General features: G+C 33.5%; 5 protein-coding genes and 1 non-coding gene across 12 annotated transcripts in view; 4 read left to right on the top strand and 2 right to left on the bottom strand.

The window, feature by feature from the left end:
* Positions 1-1,508, bottom strand: part of LOC105215119 (general transcriptional corepressor trfA) — a 43,647-nt gene extending 42,139 nt beyond the window's left edge. The window contains exon 1 of one of the 2 annotated variants that reach the window (XM_011188891.3): positions 1,355-1,508. The gene's annotated coding sequence lies outside the window, so the exon portion shown is untranslated. The remainder of the gene's footprint in view (positions 1-1,354) is intronic. The other variant, XM_054233212.1, reaches the window with a different exon arrangement.
* An 816-nt stretch (positions 1,509-2,324) lies between these two features.
* On the top strand, positions 2,325-4,129 carry LOC105215118 (NADH dehydrogenase [ubiquinone] 1 alpha subcomplex subunit 6). The gene is made up of 3 exons (XM_011188889.3): positions 2,325-2,569; positions 2,737-2,852; positions 3,876-4,129. The coding sequence occupies exons 1-3, from the start codon at positions 2,440-2,442 to the stop codon at positions 4,002-4,004; spliced, it is 375 nt and encodes a 124-aa protein (XP_011187191.1). The 5' UTR covers positions 2,325-2,439; the 3' UTR covers positions 4,005-4,129.
* Trnas-uga (transfer RNA serine (anticodon UGA)) lies at positions 3,662-3,743 on the top strand. The gene has a single exon. It is a non-coding gene; the product is annotated as a tRNA-Ser (tRNA).
* Positions 3,982-7,076, bottom strand: Eeed8.10_0 (Putative RNA-binding protein EEED8.10). 5 transcript variants are annotated; one of them, XM_054233134.1, is made up of 7 exons: positions 6,928-7,076; positions 6,549-6,858; positions 6,338-6,480; positions 5,601-6,271; positions 4,820-5,532; positions 4,507-4,756; positions 3,982-4,433 (listed from the first exon to the last, which is right to left on the bottom strand). In XM_054233134.1, the coding sequence occupies exons 2-7, from the start codon at positions 6,735-6,737 to the stop codon at positions 4,411-4,413; spliced, it is 1,989 nt and encodes a 662-aa protein (XP_054089109.1). In that variant the 5' UTR covers positions 6,738-6,858; positions 6,928-7,076; the 3' UTR covers positions 3,982-4,410. The 5 variants fall into 5 exon arrangements, 4 of the variants coding, with proteins under 4 accessions (XP_054089109.1, XP_054089108.1, XP_011187190.2 ...); XM_054233133.1 differs by having other exon boundaries at positions 6,549-6,863; XM_011188888.3 differs by lacking the exon at positions 6,928-7,076 and having other exon boundaries at positions 6,549-6,649; positions 6,710-6,919.
* Positions 7,077-7,535: 459 nt separating this feature from the next.
* On the top strand, positions 7,536-10,278 carry LOC105215116 (uncharacterized). 2 transcript variants are annotated; one of them, XM_011188885.3, is made up of 6 exons: positions 7,536-7,668; positions 7,725-7,825; positions 7,929-8,062; positions 8,122-8,983; positions 9,045-9,515; positions 9,583-10,278. In XM_011188885.3, the coding sequence occupies exons 1-6, from the start codon at positions 7,653-7,655 to the stop codon at positions 9,802-9,804; spliced, it is 1,806 nt and encodes a 601-aa protein (XP_011187187.1). In that variant the 5' UTR covers positions 7,536-7,652; the 3' UTR covers positions 9,805-10,278. The 2 variants fall into 2 exon arrangements, with proteins under 2 accessions (XP_011187187.1, XP_054089110.1); XM_054233135.1 differs by having other exon boundaries at positions 9,597-9,775.
* A 336-nt stretch (positions 10,279-10,614) lies between these two features.
* Positions 10,615-21,364, top strand: LOC105215115 (uncharacterized). The gene is made up of 14 exons (XM_011188884.3): positions 10,615-11,265; positions 11,330-11,426; positions 11,498-11,995; positions 12,064-12,285; positions 12,343-12,489; positions 12,555-12,830; positions 12,913-13,845; positions 14,062-14,190; positions 14,251-14,301; positions 14,474-14,566; positions 15,643-15,660; positions 16,468-16,746; positions 17,141-18,074; positions 20,363-21,364. The coding sequence occupies exons 1-14, from the start codon at positions 10,852-10,854 to the stop codon at positions 20,853-20,855; spliced, it is 4,584 nt and encodes a 1,527-aa protein (XP_011187186.2). The 5' UTR covers positions 10,615-10,851; the 3' UTR covers positions 20,856-21,364.
* Positions 21,365-26,976: the final 5,612 nt, after the last annotated feature.

Consider the following 26,976-nt stretch of genomic DNA (forward strand, 5'->3'; position numbering starts at 1 on the left):
ATTCCTCTGGATCTTTTAAACATCTATCAACAGTTCTGGAACGGGATCTATCAACAATACTGAACGGGAGAAAATACAAGACAAAAAAACGTTAAGTGCGTCTAATTCAATGACAAACTGAAAGCGCATATGGATTCATCGAAGTTTCTAAAGTTTTCAAATGCACAGTTATACTTGCACAAGCCAAGCAACTATGAACAGTTTTTTATCGAACACGGTTTGAATTTTCAATAGAAAAAGGTTTTACTCATCATATAACGGGTTCTTTAAGGAAAAAATGGGTCTAACCTACGATCAGCAGTGTATATGCAGTTTTTTTGTAGTAAATATTTAATTTACGATCTACTAGTTTAAAATTACATAATTTATCTATCTTTCAGAAATGTCAACAAGCAATTTGTTATTGTTCACAAATACAACCCAAAGTAAGCGGCTTCAAAACGCTATGAAATATGCAAAGCCCCTTGTATTTATATTTAAGCTAATGAAAGCGAAATTCTGTCACTACTTAATATTAAAAGCAGGTAACTAGTGTGTTTGCTAACAAAACATAACAAGCGCAGCGTCTGTTGAACGACACTTCGTCATTGGACCTTACGGACTACCTGTTCACAAGCGCAAGCATATTTGTAAGTCTTTTATAAACATATACATTTACATTGTATGTTATGTATGTATATCTGTATGTATATCTTTCTTTAGCACCTCCGGTCATCCGGTACATCAAAAGACACCATTATCGAACTTTCTTCGTATAAAATTGTAAAAAAAATGTGAATGCGCTTTTTCCCTTTTACGTTTGGTATCTAACTTTATTTATGCGTATTGTATTTGTTGTTGTAACGTGTTTTTTTGCTTTTGTATATCAATTAAATACAACAATATTGTAACATAAATTTCCCATTTGACATTCCGATACTGACTTTCCGATACTCTGAACTTAATTTGCATAATAAATTCATTTTTTTTTTTTTAATTTTTATAACGATAAAAAGCGTTATTAGATCTGTTACTATGTGTATGCTTGCATACAAGCTTTGCTTGGGTGTTTGAGGATACGCTAGAGTCACAGCATGATTACAATAAATATATAAATGTATGTATGTAAGTATGTGACGAGCGACTCGGCGCTAGCGTTGGCGTTACTAGTTTAGTTATAGCACAGGTTTTAAATTATTTATTTTCTAAAAACTATATGTATTTTTTCGCAGAAGCTTTCTTCTACAATCACACTGTATTTGTTTATTTGTTACGACTTGTTGCATTTCACACGCGCTATACCAAAACAAAAACCAACATGGAAAGAAAATAAGCTTAAAAGTTACTACTATAATAAACGCGCCAGCAAAACTACCTGCTTTCTTTGAGTTGCGACTCTATGCACACATTTACGTACGTACATATGTATGTATACACGTGTGTAATACTTTAAATACGTTTTACTTGAAGCGTAATTAGCGTTTGCGCAGCCGCGTCCGTTTCGTTTAAACCGACCACTTCAACGTTACAAATTGAACTCCGGCCATTCGTACACGCGCCAAAGCCAACAAGTCCGTCGCCAGTGTGTGAGTCAAGCCGGTCAGGGCAAGCAGAAAGCCCCCACGAAGCAAACCTATCATTCAACAAGCTTGCCCCACTGGGCGAGCGCGCACACATGCTTACAAAGACACAAAATTGAGCCGGCACCAGCAGCAACCCAATGCATGAAGCACCCACAAAAAATGCTGTGAACGAGAGGTGTACGAAAGCAGGCAAATAGACAAGAACAAGTTGTGAAGGAAAGCACTTAAGCAGCGCTTTGTACACACGCTTACAATTGAGCTTTTACTTTACGTTGAGTACTTGTTGGAAATTCGCAATCTCAGGAGTGTATTAGTGCAATTTTGAAAATACTTTCTTATAAGAATTGAAAAACAAAACATTCCACTGTTAAGGGTAGTAGATATGTGTGTAAAAAGTCGATAACACAATTTTGATAATTAATGTTGAAGCGATAAAACAAGATAAAAACTTAGATATTTATTTTACATATTTAACGCGTCTTTTTAAACTAATTTATTTAATCCATGTTCGAGAGCATACTAGTTAATTAAGATAAACAAATAAATATAATTTAATAAAAAATAATCGATATATTAATATGAAGAAAATATTTCTAATGAAATTAATATTATAATATGTGTATTTTACCATTTATGAATTAACTTAAAGTTTATAAACTTCTTGAACATAATTTAACTTCCACCAATTAACTTTTCTCAATTAAATTTCAAAATATATTTTCCACTATCTGGCAGCACCAAAGTCATCTACTACATTATTTCTCAACAGCTGTTTGTCAAATTTGCTGTCAATTTTAACCTGCTATTTGTCTCTTGTTTCTTTACATTTGGACAAAATTTTACTTGTGTTTTGCTGAAAAATACCAAAAAACGAGAGATGGCCAGCCGTGAAGCTGTAAGAAAAGCTGTACAACAGGTGCGTCCCATCTTGTCGGTGGACCGTGAGGAGGCGCGCAAGCGTGCACTCAATCTCTACAAAGCCTGGTATCGGCAAATTCCCTATATTGGTAAGAGCGTGAAAGTTGTCAAAATGTTTGTTATGTCATCGGCCGTGCTCCAAGCGTTTCGTTAGGATATGCTCATGGTCATAGACAACAACAAGCGTTAATATAACAATGCTGCACAGTTTAAGCAGTACAATGCAAAACTATAAATATATATTTTTCATTTGCAGTAATGGACTATGACATCCCCAAGTCGGTGGAGCAGTGCCGCACTAAGCTGCGTGAGGAATTCGAAAGGCATCGTAATGTGTCCGATGTGCGCGTCATTGATATGCTGGTCATAAAGGTATGTGGTTTTAAATTCGTAAATCATTGTGTATTGTGTGTATAAAGATCATATTTTTTTATGTACACAATGCAAGTTCGCTGCTGAAATAATTATTTTTGTTAAACCGAAAAGGTACTATATGTAGACTAATTTAATTGTGTTATTATGCAGCGGCATCAATTCTTATTCATATAGTTATGGTAAATGCTGCCGAATAAGCAAGCCTTTGACGGTTGTAAATCTGTTGAGTTACGGTCATGTTGACCTGATTGTCGTGGTGGCGGTATAAGTTTTTTGAATTAATTATATTACTAAACAATTGAAAATCACAAGCTTTCCAAATATAAAGACAGCAAAAATAATCAATAAGCCAAACTGCCATTGATTCACCTTGATTATTGAATAACGCTATACTTCAATTTGCTTTAACTCTTTTTAAAAACAAGTAATGTTTAAAGTTTATTGCAAAAATTGTATTAACAATTATGTTAATAATATTAGTAACCAATTTGCAAAACTCATACATTTTGGTTTAAATTATTTTTCATATTATTTAAAATTGAACTGCTTAAATTTTTTTTTTTTTTTAATTAATATTTCTCATATTGTTGTATATTGTGTTTGTAATTCCTCCAAATAAATTTAAATTCGAAGTATTTTCTAAATTGTCCATGTGAAGTGCGCCAATGGCAATTCTCAACTATAAATAGCAACAACTTTTATCTACTTTGGCAATACCAACGTATTTGTTGTTCTCTTAGTTTCTTGAGAGCGCGCTCTCTTCACATTTAGTATCTATATGGCATTTAGCTGACTAATTTTATATAGCTGCGGTGTCCGAGTGGTTAAGGAGATGGACTTGAAATCCATTGGGTTCTACCCGCACAGGTTCGAATCCTGTCCGCAGCGTCAAATTTTTTTTAATTTTTTATTTTAATTTTTAATAAATAAGATTAATTTAATTTTAATAAAAATTAATTTTAATTTATTTTACTACTTTTTTATTTTAAATATTTAATTAAATAATCTCTACTTTTGCAGGGGCAAATGGAGCTGAAGGAGACCGTAGAAATTTGGAAGCAAAAAGGTCACATAATGCGTTACTGGAAGGAAAGCCAAGAACCCAAACCCACTGACTTCTTGTCGAAATTCTTGCAAGGTGTGAATTAGTAAAATCATTTAAGTTAATATAAAACACAATTTCGAACATGATGTTGCGACATATATGCTATATATAATTGTTGGATGGCAACTTAGTGATTGTAAATAAAAAAATCGAAATTTAACAAACACAATTTCTTCGATTTTTTATTTTTTCGAATGCATAAGAGCCATTAAACTCACTTTAAATAAACCAGCAAGTTACTTAGAAAACCTCTCACAGTCAATTTAATGTTTGAAAATGTTTTAGTCAGTGAAATAATATATGTACTACATATTTTTCTTAATATTTTTTATTAATCATTACTTATTTCATAATTAGAAAAATTCAAATGTATTTCGTATACAAACAGAAAATGAGAATGTTTACATTATAAAACATTAATAGTGGTTGCAGTCCTTGCTAAATACAAAGTCACCAAATAACATCGTTTATGTCTGTAAATTGTATAAAAAAATACAAAATAAATGACTGATCAAAGTTGAATTGCCAAAAACTACTACTACTAACCATGACCGTGTGGATATATGCGCCCAAATATGTCATAAGCGAAATCGATATCATCATCGTCCATATCACTTTCAGGAAAGTAAATGTCTTCATCATCATCTTCGGTTGGACCGTCATCATCGTCATTCCATTGTTCACCATCCCAGATATCATATATATCTACGCCATCATCCAAACCAAGATCCACATTTGAAGCATGGAAGATGACTTTAATTAAAGACTGCGCTTCAGCTTCTTTGTATTCATCGCACTGTAGGGAGAACAAATAACCAAATATGAGATATTGTTAATTTCCCCGCCGCAATTTACCTACCGCCGATACGCCATAGTGGTCGATTAACGTGCCATACACTACAAGTACCAATGGCTTTTTGCGTTTCTCTGTAGTTTTTAAAAAGCGTATGGTTTCTAATAGAAATTCAATTGTTATCTTTTTGCAAAACTGTATGTTTAAGTGACGCAAACTTTGGCAGCTTTTCACCAGCTTTATTACCGATTGATTGGTTATGTTGCTACAGCCTTTGATGGTTAACTCTTCGAGCTGTTGCAATTTACAAAGCATAACGAGCGAATCATCGTTTACCGACGGATTGTTGGAGGCAAACAGTACTTTCAGCTGTCTCAACTGCGATATTAGCTCAATATGCTCGGTGCAAAGTGTATTTTTGGCAACAATTTTCAAAACCTCCAGTTGATCGGCTTTATGCGTGACCAGTTCGGCTAACAGACGTTTTTGCGATGCGCTACACCAAGAGTAGTAAAGTAATTCTAACTGTTTGAGATTTGGCAAAAATGCGACACGCTCATAAGGGAACTCCGGACAGGACATTTTAAGTATTTCCAGCTCTTTGCAATGCTTCACCATTATGTCGAAAAGTGTTGGCGCTATCCGCTCACAACGCCGTATGTCCAGTGATTTCAAGTTTGGCAGTGTTTTGCAAATATCCACCAAGTGGAATGTTTGTATGTTACTACAACCGTAAAAGTTTAGCACCTTCAGTTGCACCAATTTACTTATAAATTTACCTGTAATGTAGAGTTAAAGATATTACCTTACTATAAACGTGAATTTTATTTGCAACGTTCTACAATACCTGTCAGCTCATAATTTTCTGCAAGTTCTAGTGTTTCTAAGTGTTTTAGATGTGTCATTGTTTGTATGGAATTGTCAGTTAAAGCACAGTCACGTAGTGTCAATTCTTGCAATTGTGGAATACCGCGCAATAGCTTCTTCAGACATTCGTTTCGCGTTTTACTATTATCCAGTTTTATACATTTCAGCTTTACACAAAATGTGCGTATAAAATCCATAATTCGTTCGCGATTTTTATACGGCACTTTGCCTGTTATGCTTGTTATATTGTCGCCAGCAAAGCGAAGGAAATCACGCATCTCCCATAATGTCATGTTACACATTTTGTGTAGTTCGAAGTTTTTAAATTCGCGTTTGCAGTATATTTGGAAAATATCCTGAAAGCGTTGACATACGCGTGCAAAACGTACTTGTGCTTTTAAATCTAAGAAACCGAAAATTGATTCCAAGCAATCGTCATTCAACGCGAGCATATGCGTTGAATTTGTCGCTATTGCGTCTTTCGTTGTACTTTGTTGTACGTGTTTCTTAGTTTGTTTTGAAGTGGTTGCAACATTGTTATCGTTTTCCCTTGAACCACATGCTTTTTCTGCATTGGGCTGATTCCAGCTATCACCTGGCTTTACACCGATACGTACGCCTTGCAAGCGATGATTATTCTTCCGCAGCGCGCTAAAAGGTTAAATATGTAAAAGTTAAAATATGTGAAATTATTTGATGAGCCAGTTTTCTTTTTACCTGCAGGCACTTTCCGATGCAGCAAAGTTCACAAATCCCACTTTCGGCGCTGCACGTCGTGACCGCCTTTTGTCCGCCACAAGTTTTACATCAAGCACATTGCCAAATTTTGAGAAATAACGGCGTACATCGTCTTCTGTCAACTGTAGTTAGAGAGTATTTTAATGAATAATTTAGCGTACATGTATCTATACTAACTAGCGCAGCTTACCTGCTTTGGAATACTGTATACAAATATATTGTATACCAATACATTATCTTCCGTATAAGCATTATTTTCTTTGATATAAAAATTTTGATTGTCTACATCTTCTGTAAACGGAATATTTGAGAGTAATGTAGACATCATAAGAGACGACCGGGAATACTCACGCGATTGCAAGATATCAAGAAACGACATTCTAACGCTATGGTATTTAACAAATTAAGGAATATTTTTAAAAGTCCACTTCTTAAATACTAACGGCAGTGGCAGCAGCAGCTGGATTATCCTTTTTCCCACCTTTTTCACCTTTAAATTTCTTTTCTTCAAAACAACATATAAATGTATACCTAAATAAGTGAACAGTTCACAATAGTATCTTGTTTACCTGTTACAGCTGTTTGCTTTGGCCAATTTTTTGAATTTGCGTACATTTATCTATAGCAAAAAACAGTGCTGCTCTTTTAATGCATTGGTACACAAAAATTATTTTAAAGATAATTTAGATATATTTGAACGGTATGGAATTTTGCAACAAATATAAAAATAAATTAGAAATTTTCTGAAATGATAAACAATTTATTTTAGCATTAATTGTCAAATTTAAATAAAAAAGTTGTAATTATTTTTAATATCTTAATGGTTTTTAACAAGTTCGCCTGCAGTAATATTTTACAGGTGATACACAAATATAACTCAGTTTGAAGATCATGTCAAGTAATAATCCAATATGAAAGGAGCATTCAAACATGATAAATGAATATCATAGAACAAAACTTAGAACAAAAATTGTAGTAATAACAAAAACTATATATAGAAAGTTATTACGATATAAAGTTAATTAACCGTCAACACTTTTGTATATAAAATTTTGACAATAAAACATAATTAATTAATTAATTAAAACCATACAATTTTATAACATTGAACTGTTCTTATTTCTAATAGTTTTGAAATGAAATTGTTTTTTTATATCGATAATTTTTTTATTATCGACTTTTATCATTGCTTTTCCACTTCTTGGTTTTCTATTTCATGCCCGTTTTTTAAATTCAAATTTGCGAATGAAATTGTTGATTTATTGTAACGGACAGACAGTATAATTAGCTTGAAATGCAGAATAATAGAGGTAATACTTACATAGTATAATTAATTTGTGTTTTAATGCTAAACTTATACATTTAGCTTTCCCATCTCGGAATTGTAAAAGCGATCGTCGTTCCATCGTATACACAAAAGACAATGTACCAGTTTATAAATTAACAATATCGAAACTGCCTAGAAATGTAACTATGCGTTTAATTATTAATTATTTAAAATTTAATTATTAAATATATTCTCGAAAGAAATTCTCACATAATAAGTATAAACTTACAATTCATAATACAGCTGAAATCGGTAAGAATAAAGCAACATTTCGCTAAATTTGGCGAAATTATAAATGTGGAGATATTGTATGGAAAAACACGATCCATATCAACGCAATGCATTATACATTATCAGAAAGCGGCAGACGCAGGAGCGTGAGCGACAAGTTGATTTGTTTTTTGAAAGTTAATTTAACTATACTATATATTTTCAGTGCTTTAAAGCAGAAATATCACACAATCAACAGGCAACGTCTTTCAGTAAAGGCATGTCCCAGTTGGGAGCAGCCTTATCTAATGGAAGATTTATATACAAATTACAATGTAAATTTTCTTACATTGAACGATTACTGTTTAGAAATGATTTTCCAACAACTTGACTTGCGCCAGAAGTTGCGCCTATCGCTATGTCATCCACGTTTAGAAAAAATCTTCACAGATATGATCTGCCCTCGGTTACCCCGAAATTTATATCTGGAAGAACTTCTACAATATTCCACATGGGAGTTGCGTCAATTTTTTATTAACGCGGCTATATATATGGAACGATTAGTGATTGCGAAACAATTCCCTAGCTTTAGTTCTAGGATGATTATATGTTCTTTGATGCAAGAATGCGATTTACGCATAAAAAGCGTTCATATTATAGAATGGCTGCCTTGGAAATATACTATTTTCCTTGTATCATTACAACTAACTTATATAAGTGAACTAGAATTGTACAAGTGTAATATAACAGATAATGATTTGCAATTATTGCTTAAATTACGCAATCTTAAAACACTGGGTTTAGCAGGGAATTATCGCATACAAGGAATACATTTAAAGTACTTTCGCAAGTTACAACGATTGAGTTTATGCGGTTGTGAAAGCATAACCAACGACACGCTTTCTGAGTGCTGTCGGTATTTACAGCTAAGCTACTTAGATATACGCTTTACGGACAGCATTAGGATTACGGAAAGAGCAGTAGAACTGTGTAATACTTTGGATACATTAAAACTATCGTGCTTCGTTGAAACTGTAGCTAAGCTACCAACACTAAGGTCATTGGAAGTGCATCACTCTAATTCGCCGGTAAATAGTTACATTTTAAAATTTCTTTTGATTTATAATATATCTTTCTCATTTTTAATAGATTACAACTAGTTTTTATAACGCTCTAGTCGAACATCATGCCGATAATTTGCTTGAGTTGAAATTAACTGGCCAAACATACCTAATGCTTCCAACAGTGGCTAGGATTGTACGGTTGCGCAAATTACGCACGCTATGGTTGGGAGACCACATATACAACGGTTCGAAACAACTTATAAAACTTATCACGAGTCTGAGTGATTTGGAAGAGATCAGCTTACATTACTCCATACGAATTAGAGATAAACATTTAATACCACTCATAACCAAGTGCACCAAATTGAAACGTATCAATTTACGCATGTGTCAATATATAACAAATAATTTTATTTGGAGCACATTGGAAATACTAACAAAGCGCGCGACTGCGACAACCGTGCCAGGGGCTAGTCAAAATTCAAAGAGAACTACAACGACTGAACCGCTTATTATTTTAGTTTATGGTACGCGCATTAAAACTGATATTTTAGAGGTATTGTATGCAATAATTTTAAAATTCGTATTACTTAAGTACATTTGATATTAAAATTTGATTTTAGTCTTCGGTTTACAGAAAAAACTGCCACTTATTGAAACTATTGTTTCATGCCGATGATGCCCCAACGGGTCTTGCCAATGAAGGTAGTCCATTTGACTTCAACGATTCTGAGTATCGTTTTAGCTTTGAAGCAATCGATGTTAATTTCATGAATTATTGGTATGGTGAACCCGAAAGTGAAGGTGAAGAGAGCAGCGACTCTGAAAATGAAATTTTATACTAATAGTATTTAGCATGAAAAAACAACAACTTGCACGAAATTTTAATATTGATATTAATATTATTTTTTTATTTAGTTTTTGTATCGGAAATATAAATATATATTAATTTGCTTGTATTAAAATATTTTTTATAGAAATACATATGACGTGCATATAATTATACTGATGTAAATTATATGTATCGATTTCCTACAGGGTTGGCTGTAAAAATGAACACTTGTGTTTGAATTGTATCCAAGTTTATTGACTCAACACCGTTTTCTAAAACGCTACTTACTACTGAGGGCTACTTTCAGATTATTCACAACCTTTTAGCTAACCACGTGTGCATCAAACATCGTTAAAGGGCTTTCAAGGGATGATGAAGAACTTGGTTTTATGAATTGGGCAAATACATAATGTATGTATATGGTTTTGTTAAACAGTTTGTTGTGCTCCACAAAGCTGTTGACCGTCTCGAAATTCTAGTTATGTTAATGTTAAAAAAAGTGCCGAAGTAGTGATAACTAAGTATTGATAATTTCATTAATATTTATCCAACAAATCAAAATATTTGTCAATCTATTACAATAAATTAGTAAACACTTATTGGCTTAATTTTTACACACACACTTACCAATATATATGCAAAACTATGCTACAGTACTACTGATTTTATTTTTTCTTATTTATTTAGTGATTTCTACTTGTAAATTTAGGAAATATATATTTTTTTAAATTCTATATTTTTTCATACAATAAATTTTTTTATGTATTTTCTAAAATAATTGAAGTTGGCAACCATATTTGTATGATATTGTTCTTTTCCTTTTCGCATCTTCTCTATTCATTCAATTGACAGTTAATGAATTCTCAAAGTAGAAAAAAAAAGAGTTGTGAAAATTGTGAATTTGTGCGTCTTTTTTACTATGCAAAACAATATTTTAATCGTATTGGATTTGCGAAAGATATTCTAAATTTTACCGGTTTCTATATCGCGTGGTTGAAATAATAATCGAATTAGGAAAAGTGTGTAGTACAATCTAAACCATTGGTGTTGAGGCCGCATAATGGACGCTGATACCGCACTGGAAAGAACGGCGCCAACGGATTACAGGCTCGTTTGTAGAACGTGCCTTGCTTCGGATGCAGAATTTTACAAACTCGACTCACCTCTTTTCTTGGAAGATGATGATAGTGACCAAAAACCAGTGAGCTTTATGGAATGTTTGCGTTACTGTACACGTTTAGTTGATAACGATGAAAGTGAAAATTTAGAATTTCCAACATATATATGTACTGAATGCAGTGCATCTCTGCAAGTGTCCTACAATTTCATAAAAAATGCACTTGAAGCGCATGAAATTTTACGACAAAAATTGAGCGAAAATTCTGAACAGCAGCAGAGAAAATGCAAAGTACAGCGCAAGAATGGCGTTATTGGCGAAAATGGGTGCAAAAGCGCGGGGTTGGAAGATGGTGTGGTAAGATTAAACAAATATATTGTATGGACTACAGAGTGTACTAATTTGTTATTTGCTTGTTAAGGATACGGAAGCGACGAAAATGCGTTTTCGGTGTAAAATATGCAACGAGAAAGTCGAAACAAAGAAAACATTAAAAGAACACATCAAATTGCATTTAGGTAACTAATTTTATAAATATAAATTAAACAGAACCTATAATAACATTACTAATGCATTTGGTTTGTTTCAGATATAATTTCTTATTGCTGTGAACTGTGTAGTTTCGAATGCAAGAAACGTACTTTGCTATTTGATCATTATAAGTTGGCGCATAACATGCAACCAACGCGGGATCAGTTAAAACCGAAAACCAAGCAACCTGTAAAAAAAGAGCATAGCGATAGCGAAGATCCAATTTCGCAAGAAATGGAGAAAATACACAATACACAAATAAATGATGAGTATATGCCTAATACACAATACGCGGTAACGGAACAACAAGAAGACTTAGATATGAAGCTATTTCTAACACCTGCCAGTAGTAATGCATCAGCGGCATATGTGGAAGCGGCTGCAGCCGCAACTGCTATTGATGTACCCACTGACACGCACGAGCATAGAACCAGCATAACAAAGGATTTGCAGCAATACGGCACAGACCAATTCAATATAACCGCAAATGAATTGAGTGTGGGCAATGAATTTATCGTTATGGCGGATGGTACGGTGGAGGAAGTAATGGGCAACGGTATGTGTTTTCACGCACAAGTAATACTTAACAACAATATTTTTAAACATTTTATTACTTATATTCAGGTGTTGTCATCGAGTACATAAATGCGGCGGATGATGGTGTAACATTGGAAAACGGTTTGGTATTGGATAACATTATGCAAGTACAACCAACAGGCGATGCCGATCAGGCAGTGACTATGGATATGGATGTTGATGATATTATAATTGAAGAAGGTGTCGGTAATGAGCTATCCATGTCCAGCTTGGCCTCTATTTCGATGGAACCAGAGACCACAGTGCAAAGTAAGCAATTTCGTTTTACAACTAAAATTCTAAACTAAAATTCATATACTTTTGCAGCGCTACAAAATATAGAAGATGAACTGCCGCCACCCTCAATCATTACTACAAATACATTACTAAACGCAAAGCGTATTAAGTGTAAAATCTGCACAAGTAACTTTCTGACACAAGACCAATTAAAAACTCACATGCTATCGCATAATGGTTGGTATTTGCTAAATAAAATAAATAAATGCGCTCACAACTATATTAACTGTTTATTGTTGCAGAAATACCGCATTTCTTTTGTGATCAATGCACGTTTTATACATTCTTTAAGATTGATTTAACGCAACATTACAAAACGAAACACAAACTGCAGCCCACACAGAAGCAGTTGCAACCGAAAAATAAAGTCAGACCGGCCGACAAGTCTGGCGATTTTAAACATATATACGCTTGCGATTTGTGTCTCTTTGAGACGCGTATAAAATCGCATTTGCGACGGCATTATTTGAGTCAGCATCAAGAAGAAGCGACCGAAGTGCAATTACGACCGACAATCGGTAGTACATCATATATATATATATATATATATGTTTCAGTTTTTTTTTAACTAAAACTCATTTTTTTCTAACACTATTTTAGATGAATCAGCTGTTCTAACGGTACCAGAGATTTCACAGCCTGAATCATCAAAAAAAAGTGGCAAATCATTACGTCCCGACTATCCCAAAGGTTTGAATTGCAAAAAGTGTTCAAAAACATTTTATTGGCGCGAGAAGCTCAAAGATCACTATAGACAGCACGGTCTGGAAGAGAGCAATAACATAGATGCAACAGTTGGTGGCGGTTTGGATATCTCTGGGCCGGGCACAAGTTTACTAAAACACAACACATTTCAATATCATATGCCACAACATGATAGCAACAGCGTAAACAGCATGCTCAACACCAACCTCAGTCACAACAATTACAATAGCAATGTGGATGCGAGTGTGTTGGAGGCACAAGCAATTGTCGATGCAGCCGTAGCGGAGGCACAAGCCGCTTCAATGCAGATTAATTTGCAAATGAATCAACCAGCACCCGACATCATAATGGATATACCGGTAGCGACGACAATTTCCACCACCACAGTGCCAATGGATGCGACGGGCAATGCGAGCGATGTGCATGGCATGCAGCAGCAAGCAGTAAATGTGATGGGCGGCTATGCTTGTCCGCAAATACCTTCGGATGCCATACCGCAAGTGGTTGAGACGGACACAACCATCGATAACAGCGAATTGGATTTTGTTTTTAACGATGCGCTCTTCGAAGATTTCGAAGAAGATGAAAATGAGGACGAAGAGAATGAGGAGGATGACGGCGCAGACTTGCAAGATTTGCTGCTAACAAGTGATGACGATTTCGACGATATGCTGCAGGAACAACAACAACAGCAACAACTTGATGAGAGCGGTGTGGCTGCCGGTGACGCATCGACGAACAGCAGCACTTATCAGCCATATTGTGTGCACTGCAATAAGAAATACTTAAGTCAATATCAATTCGAAAATCACATGTTCGTGCATCGTGGTAGGTTTCGATTTGTGCGGTTGCATTTATTTAAATATACGTGTATACAAGCAAACATGTATTTTTAAGTACTTTTTCAATATTAATTGAAAATTTTAAATTTCGAAATTTTTCAATATTGATTGAATATTTTTAATTTCGAAATTTTTCAATATTGATTGAATTTTTTTAATTTCGAAATTTTTCAATATTAATTTAATTTTTTAAACCGGTTAGGTTTGGCTCCTTATCGCTGTGAAATGTGCACTAATTTGTACAACACAAAGCGTGCTCTGATTCGTCACTATCGCGCGGTGCATAAACGAATTCCAACGCGGGATATGATTCAGGCTAAGGGTGATAAAGGTAAAATTTTGGAATTTTGAAATAATATAATATGTTCATGAAACCAAATTTTTCTTTTAGTTGTTGTCGATCATACGCCGATTGAACATTTGAATCTTATTGAACAGAAAGGTAGGTTAGGTTATTTTTTTTATGAATTACGTGAAAATTTTCATATTTACATTTTATGAGTATCTTGTTTCTATTGAAATATTAATTTTTAAATTACTTTTATAAAAATTTTATAATATACTTTTATAAAAATGTTATAACTTTAATTAATAATTTTTAATACGTTTTATAGCGGTGACTTTAATGTGCGCGAAATGCCCTTACGAATCGGTGGATCTGCAAGTAATGCAAATGCATTTGAACACCATACACGGCCTTGCTGATGGTAAGAGATATTACATGAATAAAACACATTTTGTTAACATTTTTATTTGTAATGCGGCGAGAAATAGTTTGAAAAATAGTGTATTTTTGAATAGAGCTTTTTTATAAATTTTTTTTTCTTATATTTTTTATTATTATTATTATTATTATTATTAAAATTTTTTTTAAACATTATTTTATTTAATTAGAGCTTTTTTATAATTTTTTTTTTTAAATATTTGTTATTATTAAAATTTTGTTTAAATATTTTTTAATAATAGTTATTTCAAATATTTTTTTTATTAATATTTTATTCAAATATTTTTTTTATTAATATTTTTTTTTAAATAATTTTTTTATTAATATTTTTTATTAATATTTTTTTATTAAAGTTTTTTGATTAATTTTTTTTTTTTATTATTATTTTTTTAATATTTTTTTTCAATATTTGTTTTATTAATATTTTTTTTATTAAGATATTTTCTTATTAATATTTTTGTAATCGGTTCACAGTGCCTCGCAAAAGTATACATACATACATTAATAATTCTGGTACTGCTTTACTAATCTAGATGATCAATATTTGATGAATACTTTAGGTCGCCACAATAAGAACAGTAATATTCCCTCTTTCTGTATAATAATTTCAAGCCATTGCGACAATTGCTTGTTACCATTAAATAGAAAATACAATTAAATTATATCTTTTTAACTGATTATTAAGAAAATTTCTCACTAGAGTTTTCGTTAGTTGGAAGATTGCGACAAATGCACAGTATTTATTAGTCACAAAATTATTACGAAACTGAAAATATTTTAATTTTATTTTTTTTTTTTATTAATGTTTTTTCGAAATTAATTTTTTTTTCAATGTCAGTGCGCAAATTTCTTAAAAATTATCATTATTCACGGTTATTTAACATAAAAATACTGAACAAATGGAATAGCGTAATAATTTAGAAAAATATATAAAAATTTTATTAATTTCTCAATCATGCCGCTTAATGCAAGTTACTTTTGACAGCCACTGTAAATAGAAAACAATTTACTGTACTTTCTATTTAACATTTTATTAATCGAACATTATTTTCTTTACAGAGAACTACATCTTGCAAAGTAAGTACTTGAAGCTGATAATTTAAAATCTAAATTTCTTTATTACACTGTACAATACTCGGCTGGGTGTTGGGTCAAACTATTTTTTCGGTAGAAGTTAGCCTCGAAATTGAAATATTTGACTTCGAGGTTCGAAAAAAGTATTTTTTGCTTAAGTTATTACTAATCATAGGATATAGTTACTAAAGAATGCAAAATATGTATGCAATACACATTTTCCACTTAATTTAATAGTGTATAAATTTTCTCGCTCAAGCTTGTACTATAACAGATAAATAATATGAAGGGTCAAAGTTAGATCTTCGAAAAAATAAAAGTTTTTTATATCGAAAAATATTGGACCAATCATAGCATCTTTCATATAAGCTAGACCGAACAGTTTTATAGACCATTGAATTAAGAGAAAATTTGGGTTATATCCATATTTTGGATTTTTTAGTAATCAAATACTATAATTATTGATAATTAAAAAGAAAAAACTTTTTTCGAACTTCGAATCCTAGTATTTCGAACTTCGAATTCCAATATTTCAAACTCTGAATTCCAATCTTTCGATTTTGAAGGCTAATTTCGATTTTTTTTCGAACTTCGAATCCAAATATTTCGATTTTGCAGGCTAAATTCGAAAATCGAAGAATACAATTATTTTACTTAAGACTCAATTTGCTGGAAAACATTAGTTTGGTCCAATACCCAGAAAAAAGTAAATTTTCTCGAACACAATCAGTTTTCAACACACTCTTTCACTGTACTCACCTTCATTATGTGCCGTTATATATACTACATGCCGATTCACTTCCTATACAGAGTTGCCGTTCGAGTGTCCACGCTGCATACGTTCATATGCGACGAGAGCGCGTCTTATACGACATTTGGAACGCAGTCACTCGGTGGCGACTATAATACAACAACAGCGTATGCCAAATAATACAATGCGAAATCAATTACAACAACAACAATCATATATAACAATAAAAGACAGCGGCAATGCAACGTCAAAAACGACAACAACAACAACAGTTGCAGCATTAACCACACCCTCCATAGCAGTGACAACAACATCAACAACGACAAATTCAAGTTGCGGTAAGGTATATAAGGGCATTAATAAGAATCAAATCACCCAAAGTCAGAAATTAAAAATGTTACTTGAAACTGATACAGACTGTTAATTGAAGAGTGAGTCTTCATCCCCATGCATATGCCTACATATATATATATATATATGTATAATACATAAATGTGGGTTTGTATGCAATGTACAGATAGCTAGCTATGTAATATGACTAACTTTAAATTAAACACAAAAACAAATTATAAAATAATATTAAAGTAAAGAGAAGAACATAAGAAATTAAATACAAAAAAAAAAAAAAACAAGAAAAAACAAGCAAACAAAGAATAATAATAAATTGTAATAAAAAACCAAGCAAGAAGCAAACGTTTCCAATCAACACAATCAATTGTACTCTGCATGCAGGCCGAGGCATTGAAACGCATTCATATCAATACAACTACAACAACAGCAACAGCGAAGGTGACGTTGATGCCAACGATTACGAGGTTGGTGTTGGTGTTGATGGTGGTGATAGCATTGAGGACAATAACAACAATGATGATGATGATGCACATGCTAGCAAAACATCCAAAGCAACAACAACAGCAACCACTAGAGCACATAAATCTAAATCAACAACTACAACTACTAGAGCCACAAAAAAATCGACAACAAGAAAAACAACCAATACAACAACAATTACCAGTGCAATTACAAGTGACAACAAAAGCAGTACAACCGAAGCAGTTGAGCAAATACTTGCCTACGATAGCATGTATCATCAATTGAATGCAAGCAACGAGCTATTCGATGAATATGCCTGTGGCATGTGTTCGCAAAGTTGGCGCACAGCAGCCGAGCTGCATGCACACGAATGCATACGTGCGGCTGACAACAGCAACGTCGCCGCCGTTGCCGTGCGCACTGCGGGCGAGAGTGTAGGTCTCATCAATTCGGAACGTTCCCTTTATCTCTTCAAATGTGATATATGCCATTGCAATTACAAGTCCAGTGAATTACTCAAACATCACATGAAACGACATACGGCGCGTAAATTTCGTTGCAATCACTGTCCGAAGACGTACATCAATCGTAGCGAGTTGAAATTCCACCAACTCACGCATACCGGTGAGAAGCCGCACAAGTGTGAGATGTGCCCGAAACAGTTTCGCTATCCGCATCATTTGAAGCGTCATTGCGATGTCGTGCATTTGGGCAAGCGTGCACGCTGTCCGGTGGAGAGTTGCGGCCGCACATTTACGACGCAAGCGCAATTGAAGATACACTCGTGGATACATGACGGCAATGAACCGTACCGCTGCAAGTACTGTAGGGAATCGTTCAAGAAACGCGAGTCGTGAGTATTTCATTTATTTTTACATTATTTATATTCGTTTTTACTACTTTTAGTGTTTATTATATGCATAATTGTAGTTGTGTGTAAATATGTAACACTGGTGGGCAGATAAATGTTCGATTTATTTTTTTTTTTAATTTTTTAATATAAAACAAAATGTATAAACAGAAATGACATAACAGAAAAAAATCGAATTTATATTTTATTAATTTTTTAATATTAGTCAAATTATTCGATTTTTTTATAACACTCGGTTGGGTATTGGATCAAACTAATTTTTTCCGGGATATTGAGATATAAGTAAAAAAAATTAAATTATCCGATTTTCGAAATAATTAATAAATTTCGAAATTTTTGGTTTCGAAGTTCGAAAAAATACTTTTTTAAAATAACTATTATTAATTACCGTTTAGAGTTACCAAAAATTTCAAAATATGGATATAATCTAAAACTTCTTTATAATTCAATGGTAACATAAAAAAACTGTTATAATGAGTCCGGTATTTCTCGATTTTTTTCGAAGAACAAACTTTGACCTTTCATCATATAAGTTTGAGCGAAATATTTTATACAGCGTTGTCTCATTATGTCTCAATCTCTCAGCAAAAATTAGTCTGGTCTAATACCACGAAATAAATTCAATTTAGCCGTATAGTGCTATTTTTGAACTACAGAAACCACATTTAGAACTATATGAAAACATTCCCAAAATAATTTACGAGATTGCTATGGAGTTGACAGTTAACGACCGTATCAAAATCTGATCCTGTACGGAGATGGGTTTCAAAATTATATATCTGGAATCCTTTGAGTATCAAAATGAAATTACAACCTTAAACCAGTCTCTACCTTCCTCTAAGTATAATTATATTTATCTATATTGAAGTTTCAGTGTACTACTATACACTTTTTTCCTCAATAAGAGGACTGGGTCGTTTAGTATAATAATCTTAATCGCTAAAGGAAATAATATTTGTTGTTGTAACATTTCTAAAATAATTCGAAGTAATGATGTCGTGTTGATAGTTCATGGCCCGTTAGAAATCCGAATGCATTTCGGTTACGTAGACCCGACTGTCGCGAGAACTGCGTCTCATTGGTAGCCTTTCAATAATATATAGCGTTTAAAGAGCTGTCATTTATAGACAAATCTTTAACGTCTCTAATTTAGTTGCTTCCAAAATGAAGACATTTTTAATGCCATTCTGGTAACATTTATCTCGCCACTAGTGTAACTCAACAAACAGTAAAAGCTCTTTATTCGCGGGGTATATGTTCCATAAATATGCCGCGAATAGAGAAACCGTGAATACGGGATGGTAATTTAAATGGGATTATAGGGATATGTCTTAAACCTTCATTAAGATTTTTCAAATTGAATGTCACGTTTCCAGTGCTTGTTGAATCTTCTTCTTCAATAGGTTCAATAGCTTGTGTTCAGTTCCATGTGAGCCCCTTCTATATGGAAATATTACCAAAAGTTCAAAAATATTGCGAAAATAGTGAAATATTTAACATTTTCTTGTAATAAGATCTATTTTACTTTTTTATTAGTCCATTTGACAAGAATATTGGGTTGGATACCTATTGGAATAATTTTATTATTATGTATGTGCTTATTAGATCCGCGAATAAAAAATTTTTTAGTCGCGAATAGAAATGGGGTCTCATTTTTTTAATCCGCGAATAAAGGAAGCGCGAATAAGGAGCTTTTACTGTATTTTATTAGATACAGTTGAACTTCACCATAATCCACAAAAGAACTTCGAAGTAGAGAGAGACTTCGAGTTATTGAAGGTAATTTGTATGAAATTTGACTTCTATTGTCAATTCAAGATTTCGAGTTATGGAGAACTTCAAATTATAGAAAGTCGAGTTATGGAAGTTCAACTGTATTTCTACAATTATGTTTTTGCATTTTATTATTTCTTTCTTTATTTATTTATTTTTTCATTCATAACATTTTTATTCATTTTGCTGTATTATTTTTATTTATTTGATTTTTTTTTATATTTTTTCTATTTTTAAATATTTTTTTTTTATTATTTTTTTTTATTATTTTTAAATATTTAATTTTTCTTTTGTTTTTTAATTATATTTATTTAGTTTATTTGGTAATTTGAAAATATTTAAATCTTTAAATAAATTTAACTGAAATTTAAATTAAAAAAATAATAAAAAAATACGGCATAAAGATTTCTACACTAAACTCAAAAATACACACAAATGCCGCTCACACCAAAACACAGACAGCTTTTCACTAATCAGTTATTTTTAATTTTTCGCAGTTTACGGAAACATACGCGCCGCATACATAAATGCGATCTAACCGAGGAGGAAATCGCTGAAATCTATCGTCAAAGTGTTGGTCACACCAATCCGCATGACTTCACAGTGTCACTCTCGAATGGACGCATGCTGCGGCGTTCGGATCTTGAATTGGCCGCTCAACGTCCAGACGAATACACCAACGATTTGGCAGCCGAAACGGCAGCAGCCACAGCAGCAGCGGAGGTGGCGGCCGTTAGCATTGTACAAACGGAAATGGACGCTTCCAATGCACTCTCGCCGCTATTGGCATCCAATACACATGATAACATGAATTTGAAATTCGGCATGGGCGTCGAAGAGGAGGATGAGCATGCTGCGGTGTCTCATGTGTCACAGAGCAGCGCCTCATTGTCCACGCACGAGGAAAGCATACACACCTACATTCTACCCGGCATGGAAGAGCACGGGCAGTTGCCGCATTTCAAGCTTGAAAATTCCGGCACATTTTAGGTGGATTCAAGTGTATGTAAATAACTATGCTGTGTATTCGCCCTTAATTGCCACAATCACCTTTACCACCACCACCAACACCACCTTCTACAATCGTTTTTAAATTTTTAATTAAATATTTGAAAATATATTTTAATATAAACAGTTACTACTTACATTACTGTATATACATACATACATAAATAAACGAGTGCAGCCATACGTCTGGTGTATCGTTGAATACGAACACATACATACATATATCTACACTTGTTTAAACTATTGTTTGGCCAGAGATAGTGCGTCTCGAAAAAAAGGAAAGTATTTATTATTAAACTAAAAAGAAACTTGGATTTTTAAAGCGAAAAGAGTTTAAAATAAGTTAGTATGATACTTGTGCTTATGTAAATACATACATACATACATACATGTTTTTGTTCACACACATACATATGCACTTCATGGCATAAATGCTATTGTAGATATTTAAACGTTAAAAGTAATGTAAATTAATAATATTGTTAATAATAATAATAATAAATATGTAACTCTATAATGTGCTTTGCATTTTTTAAGTTTACCTGAAACTGTGTGTTTTTCTTGGTGGATTTCATACTGTATTCTTAATTTCTGCATTTTTTATACTCTCGCAACAAAGTTGCTAAAGAGAGTATTATAGTTTTGTTCACATAACGGTTGTTTGTAACACCCAAAACTAAATGAGTTAGATATAGGGTTATATATACCAAAGTGATCATGGTGAAAAGTGGTGTTCAAATCCGGATGTATGTCTGTCCATCCGTCCGTCTGTGCAAGCTGTAACTTGAGTAAAAATTAAGATATCTTGATGAAACTTGGAACACTTGTTTCTTGGCACCATAGGAAGGTTGCTTTCGCAAAGCAAAATCGGACCACTACCACGCTCACAAAATGGCGAAAACCGAAAGCACATAACGTGCCATAACTAAGCCATAAATAAAGTTATGAAAATAAAATTTGGAACATAGGTTCGCATTAGGGAGGGGCACATTTGAATGCAATTTTTTTGGGTAAGTGGGCATGACCCCGCCCCTTACTAAGTTTTTTGTACATATCTCGTAAACTACTAAAGCTGTATCAACGAAATTCTCAGGAGTCGTTTTTTTCAGGCATTTTCTTATATAGTCCAAAAATGGATGTTATCGGATTATAACCCATATAATCCCATACAAAGGTTATGTTGAAAACGACTAAAAATACTTTAATTCAGTAAGGGAAACACCAGGAAGCTTAAATTTCTTTATAAAGAAGGGCTCCACCCAAATTGGTATACAAAATAGTTAAAAGGTGTGGCTCCGCCCACTTATGGGTCTCCGAAACTACTCGACCAATATCAATGAAATGGTTTGTAATATTTTCCTTGCATCTCAATGAAATTTTATGAAAATAGGCCAAAACGCTTCACACCTATTTCGCCTACTTCCTATATACTAGAACTTTGAAGTCGAAGATATCGGAACAGAACTTTGCATAAATACTGCATTTAGAGTGTGGCAGCCCCTTTCTAAAAATCGCCGAAATCGGACCATAGGTTTTCAAGCCCCATATATCGAACATGACGACTGCGGTGCTTCTAACCTAATATCAGGGTTTCCAACTTTCAATGGACTTTATACCATATATTTGACGAATATGTGGGTCAAATTGTCTATTATATAATATTAAATAAATAAATTGCGAGAGTATAAAATGTTCGGTCACAGCCGAACTTAGCCCTTCCTTACTTGTTTAATATGACTGATGTCCACGCTTTAGATTTAAGCAGCAGTATGATTTTCGGGCTCCCACTGAACATAATTTTGTAAGAAGAATTTAGTAGATGTAGAGAGATAAGCAGCGACCTTATGTCTCTCTATCCATTCCAAGGTCCCGAACATGTGGCCATCAGTGGCTAATTTTCATTTCGACTGGTAACTGGCGAATGACAAGCGTGATGTTTTGCTCCAAGACCTGAAACGGGATTGTCCGTATAGACTTTAGACTTTACATATCCTCACAGGAAAAAGTCTAACGTGATATCACACACGATCTTGGTGGCCAATCGACCGGCCAAAACCGGGAAATTATTTGTCCATCGAAGTTTGCTCTCAAAACATTCATTGATTGATGCGATGTGTGGGAAGTGGTGTCGACTTGTTGAAACCAAAAGTCGCTGAGATCACGAACTTCAAATTCAGGCATCAAATAGTCAGTTATCATCGCGATCGCCGTCGTTACGTTCTCACCGCCATCATTTTTGAAGAAATATGGACCGATTATTCCACCGGCCCACAAACGAAAATAAACCTTTTTTCTGGATGAAATGGCTTTTGAATCTCTTCAGGTTGCTTTTCGTACCAAATGCGGAAATTTTGCTTGTTTACATATCCATTGAGTCAGAAATGGACGTCATCGCTGAACTGAATTTGGCTCGAAAACGACGTATCTTTTTGGAACTTTTCAAGAGCCTATATTGCGAAGCGATGTCACTTGGGAAGATCGAGCGGCTTTAGTTCTTGCACACGCTGTATTTTGTATGCTTTCAATTTAAGATCTCGACATAAAATGCGCCAAGTCATTCCATACGTCGGTCCGAGTTACTGCGAACGGCGCCGAATCGACTCTCCTCGGTCTTCGTGTACACTCTCAGCTACGGCTGATATATTTTGTTCACTGCGTGATGGAGTGGAAATGCTAAAAAATACTGAACCAAAACAATATGACAGCTTAACACGACTCACGCGTGATCAGTCAAAAGGGCTATTGAAAAAAGTACCTTCATGTGGATCACCTGATATAAGGAATTTCAGAGTTCCGATGAACGTAAAACTTATGTATATCGGTTAATATGTGAGTTTGATGCGTGTAAACTGGTCACAGCATCAAGGTGAGCAAACATTCAAAAAAAAATGGTGCTATGAATGAAAACATCAGCAAATGTGCATCATGATGTTGGATAACCTAATGTGAAGATTAAATAGGTGATCCTCTGAGGATATTATTTGATATCTGTATTGAGATCATAGGCAACGGCGGATGAAACATGGCATTATCATTATTATCAACGCGATGTCCATTCGATAAGCAGTTCGAGTCTCCGCTGACAAAGTTATGCAGTCTAAATTTTGTGATGCATATCTTTCAATTATCATCGACTATCTTGAAAGTGGAAAACCATAAATGCCAACGTTTGAAAGACAAAACATAGGAAACTGGAAATGCATCTGTCACAAATTACTGAAAATGATGAGATTAGTATGTCAGTGTTTCTGTTCTTCAACCTGAAGAAAATGTTCGCGGGCAAGAAATTTAGTGATAATGAAGATGTTAATGATAATTATCGCTGAGCCTGAAACATCGCCTACTTTGAAACAAAAGACAAACTGTGTAACAAATATATTATCGAAAATTAGCATCATAATCGAAATTTTATCCAGAACCTGCTTTTATTTAAAACGATGCGATTTTTTCAGTCTAGCCGGCCATTCATCCATTTCAAAATAATACAACATTATCTGAAATTGGAATTCGTCTCATAAAACGACGTCTTAATTGTTAACAAGTATTCTCTCTTTGTTTCCATTGTTTTTGTAATACAATATGGATTAACTGTTGTTGTTTTTTTTACATTGTAAAAAGTTGAACATTAACTTTAATGGAAACTTGTGTTACAATAACAAAGCATTAAGCAATTACAGCAAACCTGGTTAGCAAAAGTAAGACATAGTATTTATGAAGAGCGCACAGTTCGTGCGGAAACGAACAGTTTTATACCTAACGCAGCTTCCTATCGAAACTATACTCCATTGCATGTTGTAACAAATAAAATAGTTTAAAACAAGTTCGGCACATGAACCGATTATAAATATCTATAACAGCTTGAGATGATGATCGTTAGGTTCAGCCATCCGAAGGTCAACTAAAGAATAAAATCTTATTATATCATAGTAATCTGGTATACTAGTAATTCCAGGTACTAGACAGTGGTGCAGCTTTACCGTAAATCGCAAATAAATATGTTAATAGTTTGAGTTTATTTGAAGGCAAACCTATTCGAAATGAGAAAAAAATAGTATACGAAAATTTATTATGAAGTTAGTTGAATTAATTCTATATGGCAATCACATTCAGAACACGAGATTTCATGAAGATATTTCAATTTTACGAAATATTTTCAATACACAGGCTGACCAGAATGACAGAAGAACAGAACAGAAAAGGACATAATTTTGCATATTATATATACATAGGTCAATTAAGAAATAAAGCTTGTGAGTTCATAGGAAAATTGAGCTCTTGGTAATGTTTTTTGTTATTTTATACCAAATAAAATAAAAACATTATACTCATGCTTAGCTTTGCGAATGATTTCTACTTAAGTGATTTACTTTTCTAAATTACGAAGGATTGAATATATGGCCCCATATATTTTTAGTTTTGTTGGAAAATATTGTCGGAATGGGGATATTCTTCTAAATGCCACTAACTGATTGATTGGTGCATCTTGAACCACGGATTTCGCAAATCAGGAATCGATGCAAACTTGTCTAACAAACGTCGTTGGCTTCATTATCAAACCTTATTCCTCTTGATATCAGATTCAAACTTATCAAACATATGATTGCTCTAAATATAGGTCTAACTAGTTAAGGGGTTACATGGGTTACATGGGTTACATGGGTTTCATGGATTTTGTTTTTTGTCTTATTAATTTCTACAACATCTCAAGAATATTGTCCTAAATTTTCAAGTGGATCCGAATAATAGTTTCGGAGATACAGCCTTTGGAAGGTGTGCGCTAAGTACTATTGTTACTCAAAACTTTAAACGCGTTTTTCTCGGAACCGTGTTTTCAAAGTCGGTTGTCAAATTTTCTCGAAAACTTCTTAACCGATCTTGATGAAATTTTGAACAGGCGTTCGAAGAAGAATTTTGAACGAAGAATTTTATTTTTTTTTCAATTACAACTATTAAAAAAAAAAACAAAAATAAAATGTCAAGGAAATTTTTATTTTTTTGGAAAAATGTCTGCCAAAATTCCAATTTTCACTTTCAAGCACGAGATTATAGTCTTACCTAAAACACTTATTTTTGTTTTTTTTGGATGATCCTGTCAGGAGTTATGCTGACGCCCCTTTTTTCCGAGGGGTCACCGGAAATGACGTCGCAATGGAGCAATTTTACTTTTTTTTTTAAATTTCAGAAATTATTCCTTAAATATGTACCCCAGTCAAATAATTATATGTGCATTTCTGCTTTTGTTTATACTTCTTATTCACTGTTATTTTTTGGATTTCGGTAAATGTGGAATAAAAGGGTGATATGTTACCGTTACTATGCAACGAAAATTGTTTCATACTTTTCACGTTCATTGTACTGTTAGATTAAGAATGCGCTTGTGAATTGGGTATTGCATAGTAAATATTTATATGTACAAAATCAGTTTAGCGGATCTTTCTTACTGATAGTGCCGCAGCAAAAACTTTTTTTGCTAAAATTTGTTTTCAAAATTATTGTAGGTGCATTAACTTAATGAATTATTAAAAAATTTATTACATTTATTTAACTTTAAGCCTAAAATGCCTCGTGGTACTAGTTTATCAGTCGAGGAACAAGTAATAATCATAGGAATGCATGAAAGCGGTTCCAAAATGGCTCTAGACCAAAGCGACATCGGAACTGTATCTCAAAATTTCTCAAAAACCCCACTATTTATGGTATAGTGCAACGCAGCGGACGAAAAACAACATTGATGAGCGGTGCGAAAGGATGATTCGACGGCTAGTAGTTGTGGACTTGATATGCAGCGATCAAATATGGACCTAGTTAAGACAGAAAATCGCAATAAATATAATTTTTAAAATTATACATAAAAATCAGTTTCTGAAACACACCTCCATGGCACCCAAACCAACGTTAAAGAAAGACACAATAAAGCACATTTGAGGTTTGCAAATAAATACCAATTCTGGGGTCTATGAGTGATAGAATATAGTCTTTAGTGACGAAAAAAAAAATTAAATTTGGTCGGCACAGGTCATTGCAAGAAATATTGGAGAGATTCGCAGGAACGACGGTCCTACTACAAGCGATGTTTTGGAAGCGGTACCTTGATTTCATAGGC

The sequence above is a fragment of the Zeugodacus cucurbitae genome, chromosome 6 (genome assembly GCF_028554725.1).
Source record: "Zeugodacus cucurbitae isolate PBARC_wt_2022May chromosome 6, idZeuCucr1.2, whole genome shotgun sequence".
Taxonomy (NCBI): Eukaryota; Metazoa; Arthropoda; class Insecta; order Diptera; family Tephritidae; genus Zeugodacus; species Zeugodacus cucurbitae.